The sequence below is a fragment of the Chiloscyllium plagiosum genome, chromosome 25 (assembly GCF_004010195.1).
Source record: "Chiloscyllium plagiosum isolate BGI_BamShark_2017 chromosome 25, ASM401019v2, whole genome shotgun sequence".
In the NCBI taxonomy this organism is placed as follows: Eukaryota; Metazoa; Chordata; class Chondrichthyes; order Orectolobiformes; family Hemiscylliidae; genus Chiloscyllium; species Chiloscyllium plagiosum.
This window is the reverse complement of record NC_057734.1, coordinates 24013881-24026698: the sequence shown is the minus strand read 5'-3', so window position 1 is coordinate 24026698 and position 12818 is coordinate 24013881. Positions and strand designations below refer to the sequence as shown.

General features: G+C 41.5%; 1 protein-coding gene across 1 annotated transcript in view; it reads left to right on the top strand.

Moving 5' to 3' along the window:
- The window catches only part of cux2b (cut-like homeobox 2b), a 325807-nt gene that overhangs the window by 156341 nt on the left and 156648 nt on the right, over window positions 1–12818 (top strand). The window contains exon 3 of the mRNA XM_043715266.1: window positions 3318–3365. Within this exon, the coding sequence (XP_043571201.1) occupies window positions 3318–3365 (48 nt within the window). The remainder of the gene's footprint in view (window positions 1–3317; window positions 3366–12818) is intronic.

Genomic DNA, 12818 nt, shown 5'->3' with positions numbered 1-12818 from the left:
AACAAGTCCACACCGATCCTCTGAAGAGCAACCCACCCAGACCTATTCCCTTTCACCCAACACTACGGGCAATTTTGCATGGCCAATTCACCTAACCTGCACATCTTTGGACTGTGGGAGGAAACCCATGTAGACAAGGGGAAAATGTGCAAACTCCACACAGACAGTTGCCCGAGGCAGGAATTGAACCCGGGTTTCTGGCACTGTGAGACAGCAGTGCTAACCACTGTGCCACCGTGCCGCCCACGGTATGCAGTTTACCACAATGAGCCCCCATTCATTTAGAACTGACAATGGAAAACAAATACTGCAGATGCTGGAAATATGAACTAAAAACAAAATGTTTCAAATGTTCAAAGCGTCAGAGAGTATCTGTGGACAGAGGGATCTTTCAGTCCTTTGCCTGCTACACTGATCCAATGCAGATCAGTTGAACCTTGAATGATAGCACCTCAACTTGAAATGAGGTGTTGATCATAAGCATCTCACATTTTGCAAACAGTACATACTGGTAACAATTCTGCTGTTGTAATTTACTCCTCTTCTAGACCTAGTTTTAGTTCCCATTACCACCTTTCTTTTGATTTGTTCCTTCATTATCTCTTAATCATTCCTACCCATCATGCTAATGCAGGCCCCTTCTCATTTCCTCCCATCTGGCATTTCCTTCCTGCTGTACTTGCTTCCAACCTGTTACATCTCTAACCTTCTCCAGTTCTGTGAAAAACCATCAACCTTGACAGTATCTACGCAATAGTTTCTAGACTCAATATTTTAACCTTGCTTCTTTCTCCATACCTGATCTGTTGCATTTCTGGTATTATTTATTCTCATTTTAGAAATTTACATGACAAAAGGAAGTAATTTGGAAGTAATTGTAACTGACAAGCAATCATTCAACCCAAAACCAGTTCACCCAAACTGCACTGGGAGCAGTGTCTGGGTCAGTCATATAACTAGAGCTCAAAGGACTTAAAGCTAAATAGATGAGGAAGGTTGAAGTGAGTGAGATTTAGAAATCTGATTGCTGGCTACTCTTGAAGGCAGGGTAAGGGACATCGACCCTTGGGTTTCTCCATCCCTGTGAAGGCATATTTTTGGCCACTTGAATACCTAATGGCCCTTTGCAAAGGCACTTGTTGGTTGTCCACCTGGCATACCAGTCCCCTATGACTCCAAATAGATTACCAATTATCCATTCTCTCTAAAACAATCACAAATTTCCTATAACAACCATTATAGGACAGATAGGAGAAAGTGAGGACAGCAGATGCTGGAGATCAGAGCTGAAAAATGTGTTGCTGGAAAAGCGCAGCAGGTCAGGCAGCATCCAAGGAGCAGGAGAATCGACGTTTTGGGCATAAGTCCTTCTTCAGGTAAGGGCTTATGCCCAAAACGTCGATTCTCCTGTTCCCTGGATGCTGCCTGACCTGCTGCGCTTTTCCAGCAACACATTTTTCAGCTTATTATAGGACAGATGCAGTAATCCAGCTGTAGCCTGACCAGTGTTTTATGGAAGCATAACTTCCAAGCTCTTATCCCCTGTGTCTTTATCCTGTAGCCCATGTTTTGGAATTTTTCCCCTAAACTGCTGCATTTGCCCACCATTAAGCAAATAAATTCTTTGACAAAACCTTAAACAACTCTGCTTATTATTGGTTTTTAATCAACACTTAGGAATATCATAGAGACTTAAGGAAAACTGTTTTAAAGACACAATATAAATAGTGTTGTACATACTATGTGCCAATATTAAGTCGAGTGACCAATATTAAAACTCTGTTGTATTTTAGACCTCTGTTAATTCATAGATATATATCCACATTTTCATGGAACAGCATCAATGACACACAGAAAATACTTAAAAACAACTTCTTTGATGTTGCATTTACCATGGCTTACACATTAGGTGAGGGAATTAAATGTAATATCTCCACATTTGCAAACGACACAGCTGATGTGAGAGAGTGAACTGGGAAGAGGATGTGAAGCTGCCTCAATGTGACTTGGACAAGTTGAGTGAATGGACAGATGCATGGCGGATGAACTATAATGTGGATAAATGGGAAGTTATCCACTGACAGCAAAACCAGGCAGACATACTATGATCTGAATGATGATAGATTAGGAAAGGGGAAGGTGCAGTGTGAACTGGGTGTCCTCATGCACCAGTCACTGATGGTACCTATGCAGGTACAGCAGGTGGTGAAGAAAGGATACGGTATGTGACCTTCATAGAGATGATTGGAGTACAGGAGTGGATGTCCGACTGAAATTATACGGGGCCTTGGTGAGACTACACCTGGACCGTGGTATGCATTTTGGCCTCCTTATCGGAGGAAGGATGTTCTAGCAATAGAGGTAGTGCAATGAAGGTTTATAGACTGATTTCTCGGATGGCAGGACTAGCATATGAAGAGATACTGTATTATTAGGACTATATCCACTGCAGTTTAGATAAATGAGGAGGATCTCATACAAACCTATAAAATTCTAACAAAACTAGACAGAGTAAATGCAGGAAGGATGTTCCCAAAGGCAGGGTAATCCAGAACCAGGGGTCACAGTCTAGGGATATGGGGTAATCCATTTAGGACTAAGATGAGGAGAAATTTGTTTATCTAGAGAGTGGAGAGTCTGTGGAATTCTTTGCCACTGAAAGCAGTTGAGGCCAAAACATGTAATGTTTTAAGGAGTTCAGTATAATTCTGAGGGATCAAAAGATATGAGGAAAAAGCGAGAACAGGGGACTGAGTTGGATGATCAGCCATGCTCATTGAATGGCGAAGCAGGCTTGACAGGCCAAATGGCCTATTCATGCTCTCCTTTACCATGTTTCTATTTTGCTTTCTTTGGTCCCAGTGGGATTTTTGATCTTCATTGCAAAGTGGCGAAGACTTGTGCTCAGCTATTGGTGTGGATACAGAGTTTACTTTTACTTGAGTAATTGTCAAGCAGTTTCCTTTGATCAAAATGTGTGGAATCAATGAACTTCTGTCGTAATAAAAGACTGGAAGTACAGCCCTGTTTGAGTCTGTGAGCTCTTTTTCCTTTAGCCAAAAGGGAAGATTCAGATGGTATCATGTGCATAAACCTCTCCCGTCAACTTACTTACCTGAGCAGTTTATAGATAGAGTCAGAATGTTTTAAACAGCACAGTCCTCGACCATTACATCTGAGAAAATATTATTACTGACATATGTATCACTGACCCTAATCTATTTGGTGAAAGATTGGGTCCCAAATTGCAAGGGTAGATTTGTGAGCATTGTTGCAAGTTTAATTTTTAACGTTTGTATTGTACAATTTTATTACAGGAGATTAGAGAAATGGTGGCCCCTCTCCTAAAGAGCTTTCAGGCTGAGGTAAGTTTTTCAAAGTATTTTAAATGTTCACAACAGCAATTATTCCATTAAGTGAAGGCCTGCTTGTCGCAAGTTTATGTCTTTCCAAAGATAAGCTTTCTTGTAGGGCTACAATGAACACACTGCAGTTGCATTTGATCTGATCTGGCCTCACAATCTGTTGTAGATGCAGTGATGGGATTTTTAATTCAGTGGGATATTTGGATCTGATAAGTCAATACTTAAGGTAGCTTGAGTAACTTAAGAACTAGACATGAGTAACGGCACACTGAAAGGTTCAATAGACATTTATTACAGTTCCTGGAATTTGAATATTCTACAGTCACTGGGGATTTCAGGATTTGGTTTATAGTACTGACCGTTTTGGTTACAAACTGTGGCATGCTTCCTTCAGCACATCATGCTGCAAGTGGTCAAATAAGCTGGAGGCTGACAGCTTAGTGCTATCAGGTCATAGACCATGGTGGTGATAGCATGAACGTATCTCTTCAAGGTATGTTTGCATACTATCAGGCATAATGCAACATCCCCTTTTTTCCAAAGGAAAAAAAATCCAAACATATATACTAGTTGTACCTAGGTGTGTGTTACCGATTCAATAATTATGCAAGGGTGTAAGCACAGTAAACATGATTGGCAATTCAAACTTTCATATAACATTCTGGAGATTTGATAACTTGTCTTGATCTGCTGATCACTTGTCCACCTAAAGAGGTACATGTTCTTCTCGATTGTTCTTGATTGACAACTTTGTGTCTTGCTACTGGTAACTGTGACTCAGTGCAATCATCATTGTTAGAGTTTACCTCCTCACTCTCTGCATGTGTGATTGGTGTATTGTATATTGATCTGAACGGCCTTCTGTTTCTTCACAATGGCTTTGTATGATCTGGACTGTTTGCTAGTGTCCAGGTATGTATGGCTGAATTTCTGATGTGCACTCACTTTCTACTACATAGCTATAGTCATTGTCCACCTTCTCATTGGTCGTGCATCTCTCATTCTCCTCTGAAGTTAAAGAAGAATGTCGTGTTTCTCAGAATCAAGAGGCACTTGATTGCTCGACAGGATTGTTCGCATTTGCCTTCCAAGTGTGGGTTGTGCTGGGGATGATATTGCTTTCTCCAACATGTCCATGCCACTTTTCCTGGCAGACTCATTGAAGAGTGTGGTGCTGGAAAAGCCCAGCAGGTCAGGCTGCATTCGAGGAGCAGGAGAGTTGACGTTTCGAGCATAAACTCTTCATCAGGATTCCTCTCCTGCTCGACTCTTCTGCTGTGTTATGACTGATCTCCAGCATCTGCAGTCCTCACTTGCTCCTAGTTTGGACCCATGTATAGGTTTCCAAGTCAGGATGATGAGTGGCTTGGAGGGTAACTTTCATATGGTGGTGTTTCCATACATCTGCAGCCCTTAGCTTTGCATTGATAGTGATTGTGAGTTTAGAAATAGCTGTCTAAGGACCCCTTGTAACATTTTGCAGCGCAAATTGTGAAATCTTGTGCTTGCTGCTGCTACTGAGTGTCGGTAGTGGAGAGTGTGAATGTTTGAGGAAGTGTTGTCGATCAACCATTGTGGTTATGTCAGTGGAGGCTTGAGACTTGGCCAAATGATCCAGCCACAAGTTCAAATCCCACTGCAGCAGCTGGGGGATTTAAATTCAGAAAATTAGACTGCCAGATTGTTGTAAAAACCCAGCTGGTTCAGTATTCTCCTTTACTACCAGATTCTTGTTCTTACCGGCTGTGGCCTAGATTCAGACAAACAACAATGGTGTTCACTCTTGCCTACCTCTCAAATGGATTAGTGAGATACTCCACTGTAATCAAGGTGGCTGTCGAAGGCAAATAGGCAGGGGTGATCTAATTACTGAATAATCTAACACAGATTAGCAAGGGCTGGCCTTGCCCATGATACTCACATCCTACGTGTGCATGAAAAGTAATCCTCCTCCTATGAAGCTCTAGTCTGTACTCCACACAAATGCACCATCTACTGGTTTGTCATTTACTGTGATTCACATGATCGCCTCATTATCTGCTCTACACACATGTTCCTTTCTTTAGACTAATCCTACAGAACCTTTAAAATCATACCTGAGAAGATTGCTAATAAATATTGCAATTTTCTCTCTCTCATGACTCTCCTCAACTTGGTCTGTAATTTACATTTGTTCCTGTTGATTAACTTAATCTTGCATCTGATGTTTCAACGACTATAAACCTTCAGCATTGCTGTTGTCTGTGATGTTGACTCAGTTCCTTTAAGTATCTGCCTTTTGTCTGTGCTTTACTCCTTGCATATTATAGCAATTGCTAACTCTAAGATAAGTTTCAGGGTAAAGCAAATAAATTAAAATTTTTGAAAGATAATTACTTTTATTTAAGCATCCTTTTTTTTGGAAGAGTAAGCAATCATCCACATCTAGATTACTTACAGTATGGAAACAGGCCCTTCGGCCCAACATGTCCACACCGACCCATTCTCCTACATTTACCCCTCCACCTAACACTATAGGCAACTTAGCATGGCCGATTCACCTAACCTGCACACTTTTGGACTGTGGGAGGAAACCGGAGCACCCAGAGGAAACCCACACAGACACGGGGAGAATGTGCAAACTCCACAGAGACTGTTGCCTGAGACGGGAATTGAACCCAGGTCTCTGGCCCTGTAAGGCAGCAGTGCTAACCACTGTGCCACCATGCTGCCCATCTACCTCTTTCACTATTTGTCCCAGATTTTTAGCACAAGATTGTAATTATTAGTTAACAACTAAATGTTGTAAAAAACGTTTCACCTTCACTTGGTGTTCCTTGTCGTCCCAAATCAAATCAAATAGTTTTGCCCCAGCCTTAAAGAAAAACACTAGGAACTGCTTTAAGGCTGCAGTGCAAACCCAGCCATGGAAACATTTAAGAAGGCTCTTTTTTAAGAAAATAAAATGGGACCTGTTCTGCCTAACAGGGAACATTCCCAGAGTTTAGGTGGTGTTCTGTGCATCTTACTTAAAAGATAAGTTGATATCTGAGGTTCTTGCTGTCACCATGGGTCATTTATGACACTTGCACCACACTTGTAGACTATGTAGCATTTCTCTTCATTATCTATTGAACTGTATTATATTTATAGAGTCATAGAGATGTACAGCACGGAAACAGACCCTTTGGTCCAACCTGTCCATGCTGACCAGATATCCTAAATTAGTCCAATTTACCAGCATTTGGCCCAAATCCCTCTAAACCCTTCCTATTCATGTACCCATCCAGATGCCTTTTAAATGCTGTCATTGTACCAGCCTCCACCACTTCCTCTGGCAGCTCATTCCATACATGCACCAGCCTCAGCGTGAAAACATTGCCCCTTAGATCCCTTTTAAATACGATGAAAGGAAAGCATTTGTTTTTGCAACTGGCCCACGTTTTTATGTAATTTCTGTCCTGCCATTTGCTAGGCTCATCATTTTCCACCATTGGTGCTTGCCCAGTAACTTACACAGCACCAAATTCAGTCACGCAACCTGTCCTGGTGCTTTTTGAATTCTAAATCATTCGTCCCAACACCACAACCTGCAGTGGAACAATACACCATATTTGAGCTGGTCTTGTGTGGGAAAGTTACAGTTTTATAAGTTTGATCCTTTTTAATTGGATGAAATAAGTTTGAAGAAGGTCTTAGTCTTTGTTAGATTATCAGTAATTAGATTGATGTATATGTATGTGATTATAATTTGCACTTGAGATACAGTGTTGTTTAAAATGACACTCAGTGATTGCAGGAGTTAGTGAACGCAGTCATTTTATATCAAAAGAACAAAAGTGTTGCAATTGCTTGTTGATTCAGCCTCATCTAGAATATTAGTTACTGTCCAAAAAAGCAACTCTTGTGGGCTCATACAATAAATGTATTGGGGTGCTGCTTTACTGATGGGTCTCCACATGATGTCCTATTTGAAAGGATAAACTGCTGTTGTATTGCTGATATATTGCCGACTCAACAGCTGCCAAAATTACTCAGGAATGGGTTAGATTTGATTTATTTACAGCTTCACCTTCTAATACTAGCAGAGTCAAGATCTGGAATTGCTTGTCCTACTCTACAGTAGGGTTGCTGCATCTCAGACTTATTGATGTGTACATTCATTCCTGTAATAATTTGTAGAACTTCCTGCATAGAAGAGACCATTGTGTCTGTTCTGAAGATAAGCTTTTCAACTGGAGTTTCTTACTCTAAACTTCTTTGTCAGCTTGCTGTAGCTTGTTCTGATTCTTGTACCCAGGCCCATTTAAAAGTCCTGCCCTTTAATGTTTTACCAAAAAAAAGTCTTCGATGCTTTTAAAAAATGCTTGCTATTTCACTATATGTGTTAACATAAATTTTAGGACTTACATTGTTGGATTACTGTTGCATGACTGATTTCACAACCATCCACAATCACTGCAGTTATTACATTTTGCGGTTTGATTGACTATTGGTTGTAGCAGGTTATACAAATGGTTACCTGATTTGGGACTATGAATTCAAGTACATTTCATAAGGCCTTATCAACTTGTAATTATGAGGCTTTATTCAGTTGAAGCAATGTAAAAGTGGTGATTTAATTTTTAAAAATATTTCAATATAGGGGTCTGCAATAGTATTAGGACTTTACCTAGTAGAACTTCATCTTATCTCATCTCTGCATGGGTCCTGAGGTCTGCTTACAGTGGAGGTGAGTTGGCTTGGAAGGCAGAGTAATGGGTGGTGGTTGGGGACCCTGGATTGACATAAGTTGACACTATGTTCATGTGGGGCATGGGTTGACATGACTTGGCACTATGGAAAAAAGTGAGGACTGCAGATGCTGGAGATCAGAGCTGAAAAATATGTTGCTGGAAAAGCGCAAGGATGCTGCCTGACCTGCTGCGCTTTTCCAGCAACACATGACTTGGCACTATATTCATTAATGGAATGGATTGACATGAGTTGGCACTAAGTTGCAATTAAGGGCAACTAGGAATGGGCAGTAAATGCTGGCCCAGTCAATGATGCCCACATCCATGAATAAATAAATCAAAATTGTCATTTAAGCCATGAAGGGCCACATGGAACAGTTACAGGAGAGTAGGTTGACATGGAGTGTAAGTGTGTGAGGGCGGTGGAGGAGGGTAAGGGGTAATAGCAGTTTGATTGGTTGGGGGGAGAGTGGCATGGATTAGTTTGAATGAGCAGGGGGAGTGCCTGGAGTTGTCACATCTGGAGAGATGTTTCATTTTATATTTTCTATTAATTTTCAAAATAAGGACACAGCGCTGTGTTCTGAAGGCAGGATTTCCATCCAGACCAGCCTGCTGCCTGGCAGCCTCCTCCTTCCAGGGTCACCCACCCCAAGGTCTGTCCCCGCAGCCCCCCTCCCCACCCCCAGCAAACCAAGCCAGTGGGAATTCTCCGGTCTGTCCAGCTAGCCTGTGAGTAAAGCTCCATGCATTCCTCAGTCTGGACTCTAGAATCTTAGCCAGCACTGAGACTGCATGTCGTTTTATTTTAGTTGGTGCTTTTTTTTGCAGTTTTCAGGACAGTATGGGAGAGGGGGTGGGAATGTAACATTTGTTATCCTTCAGGCCTTTTGCGAAAATGAGGACTCATGCTTCTGCAACCACCTCTCACCTCCCAGCTAATCCATCCCCAAAATCACATTTATTCAGGGACTGGACTGTATGGACTTGCTCTCTTTTCGTATTTTGATTCCTATTAATTTTTCAAATTTGGCTTTCTTTTGAATATCTGTCACCAGTATTGGCTGTGTCGTATCTTTTTGGTCATTCTCAAAGCCCAGCTGTCATCTTCCTCTTGAGAACTGAGGCCAAATAATTACTAACCATCTCTGCCTTCCAACCATTGTCCCTGTTTCTCTTTCTCTTTCTCTCACACACACACAGATCTCCCTCCCTCTCTCCCTTTCTGTTTCACACACTCTATCTCTCCCTCTCTCTCTCTCTCTCTCACACGCACACGCGCACACACACACACACCCTCTCTCTCTTGCACGCACACACACACAGACCTCTCTCTCTCACACACACACCCCACTCTCTCACTCACCCACAGACCTCACACACACACACAATTTGATGAACATTTGTGGCACTTACCGGATAGTTATTAAAGCTGTGCATCATTAACCTGGAGCAACAAAATAAAAAAAGCTCATTATTAATAGAAAAAGGTAAAATTAAGCTGAACAGACTTCAAAAGGACAAACTGCAATCAATTACTGTAATTTATTGTAGTCATTAATTTCAAACATTCTTTGTACCACAGTACTATTTACAAAGGAAAGTGAAGTTTATTGTATTAATCTGTCTGGAGCTCGTGAGTAAATTAGCTGTGGTTAGTGAAGTTTAAGCTAGTGCAGAGAATTAGTTTCACCAACATTCCCGCTAAAGTTTCTTCTTCATGCTTAATGTGCTACAAACTCCTCTGGGCACTACTTTGCTGGCCTGGGCAGTTTATATTTTGAAAGCTAAATGAAAATGCTGACACACTGTCAGCTGAAATTGTGAATTTATTTCGATCTGTGGAGTGTCCTAGAGGAAACATTGAGAGTGATGGTATGAAGTAAGTTGCAGTCCAGTTTCATATGAAGATCTTATTTTAACTGGGTTTATAATTACTCTAATGGAAAGACGAACTGATAGCATAATAAATATTCTCGTTGGAAAGTAACGTGTAATCCAAAAACATAACTATGAATAGAAGATAAACAGCACTTTATGAAGATAAATGTATCTTGCAATGTGTATTGAGTTGAGGAATCAGTTGACATTCATGTGAAGATTACCTATACTGTATTTACACTGGATGGATTCTGTCAAAATACCAATTCACATTGTTCCATCTTTAATTTATTAGTTCTTTTAAGATCCAGCTTTCATATTGGCCCCTAAAGGCTCTTCTACACTTAAAAACAGCAGCTGAGTGTAAACATATGGTTCCTTTGATGTCAGCTGCGGATACTAACACAACCTCATTGACTTACCTTGTACTGACAGTATGAAATATGGCCTTGTGCACATTGTTGGAGACTCAGAATCATTGCAGCACAGTAAAATACCATGCAGCCCATCAAGAGATGCCAGCCTTCTGCAAGAGCAGTTCGGCTAGTCCCTGTGATGCTACAGATTGTTATCTCCAACAGCATATCCAAGTCCCTTTTGATGGTCACAGTTGAATCCGTCCCCACACATTTTCAGGCAGTGTGTTCGAAACGAATCCCACTTGCTGTATTTAAGAAGTTTTCCACATATCATCTTTGGTTCTTTTGCTAATTACCAGAAATTCATGTCTTTTGGTTCTTGATAACAACCTAATGGGAATCTTTTTTTTTTGTATCCACTTTTTTGTATCCATTTCCATTACATCCCATTGCAAACCTCTCTATTCTGGAGAAGCTGGGATTGCCTCTCATTAATGTGTCCACATAACTTGGTCTCTTATCTGGAGAATTATTTCTGTAAATCTTTTCTGTACCTTCTCTAAAACGGTCATATCCTTTCTCAAGTGTGGTGCCCAAAATTGGACACAGTGCTCCAGTTGCATCCGAACTAGCATTGTTTAAAGGTTCATCCTGATAGTTATCAGGTAGGTGCTTCAAGGCACAGGGTATTCATTGCAACAGGAGTTGAGGTCAGAAGCTGTGATATCTTACTGCAGTTATCCAGCCTTGATGAGACTGCAAGGATTACATGCAGCTTTGGCCTCCCCATCCAAGAGATACTATATTTGTCAAAGATCGAGTGCCCTGAAGGTTCACTAGGGTGATACTGATAATGGCAGGACTGTTGTATGCAGAGAGATTGCTTTGACCTGGCCTGTATTCACGAGAGTTGAGAAGGATGAGAGGTGGTCTGATTGGAATGTGTAGAATTCTAATTCAGCTAGGGTAAGTCAGATTGGGATGTCTGGTCAGCGTGGGTGAGTTGACTATTTCTGGGCTGTATAACTCTCTGACTCTGTGGCCAGATGACTAGATGCAAGGAGAGTGTTTCCAATGGGGATGTCTAGAATTAGAGGTCACAGTCTCAGGATATGAGATAAGCCATTTAGGAGGGAGATGAGGAAACATTTCTTCTCTCAAAGGGTAGTCAGCCTGTGGAATTTGCTACCTCAGAACACTGTGGAGGCTGGGTCATTGAGTATATCCATGAAAGAGATGGATATATGTTTAGATATTAAAGGCATCAAGAGGTATGGAGAGAAAATAGGAAATTGGCAGTGAGATAGAAGATTAGCCATGAAGGGCTGAATGACCCGATCCTGCTTCTGGTGTCTATGTTGTTCAGTAGTCACCAAGTTCCCCAACACCACATTATGTTAACATTTTCCCTGCTTTAACCTGCATAACCTGGCAGCCTCATCAAGGTAACATTACTTACCCTGACGACCCACCAAAAGCTCAGCTTTCTTTGACTTTTTTTACTTTTGGGACCAAACCATTGACTGACTGAGCATCACTCTTCAATGTCTCTATCATCATCCTCACTCTCCTCCTTCAACCCTATCACGCCTCCCAGTATTTACCTTTGCCTCAGTGTTCATTTCTATCTGATGACGTATCTGTGAACAGCTGTACCATATTTTGCCAACAGTAAAGATATTGTATAAAATATGAGTAGTGGTAGAAAAATCCATTGTCATTTTGAAAAGCAACAATATGGTTCTGTATTGGGCAAGAATTTTTCTCCTTCGCATATAAACAATTCGTCATAAAAATAGCTCCCTTTATAATTAATAAATTACAAACAGTTTTTTTGTGCATCTTTGGTTCCACTAATAGGAGCCTGTGCAGGTGAACTTGATTTTGGTTGTTCCTTAGTTGTATACTCTAACCAGTTGCAGTACATAATTTAGATAAGATTACTTACAGTGTGGAAACAAGCCCTTCGGTCCAACAAGTCCACACTGACCCTCCGAAAAGCAACCTACCCATACATTTACCCCTTCACCCAACACTACAGGCAATTTAGCATGGCCAATTCACCTAACCTGCACGTTTTTGGACTGTGGGAGGAAACCGGAGCACCGGGAGGAAACCCACGCAGACACGGGGAGAATGTGCAGACTCCACACAGACAGTTGCCTGAGGCAGGAATTGAACCCGGGTCTCTGGCGCTCTGAGGCAGCAGTGCTAGCCACTGTGCCGCCCTCTAAATGTGCAGCTTCCTTCAGGTAACAATATTTGGCATGGAAACTGTGCCAGGCTGCAGCATTGGTAATGGCAAACAAACCATAACGAACAAGTGGTTATATATTACTGTGTTTCTGGATTAGTGGTGCTGGAAGAGCACAACAGTTCAGGCAGCATCCGAGGAGCAGTAAAATCGACGTTTTGGGCAAAAGCCCTTCATCAGGAATAAAGGCAGAGAGCCTGAAGGGTGGAGAGATAAGTTAGCGGGGGGTGGGGGTGGGGAGAAA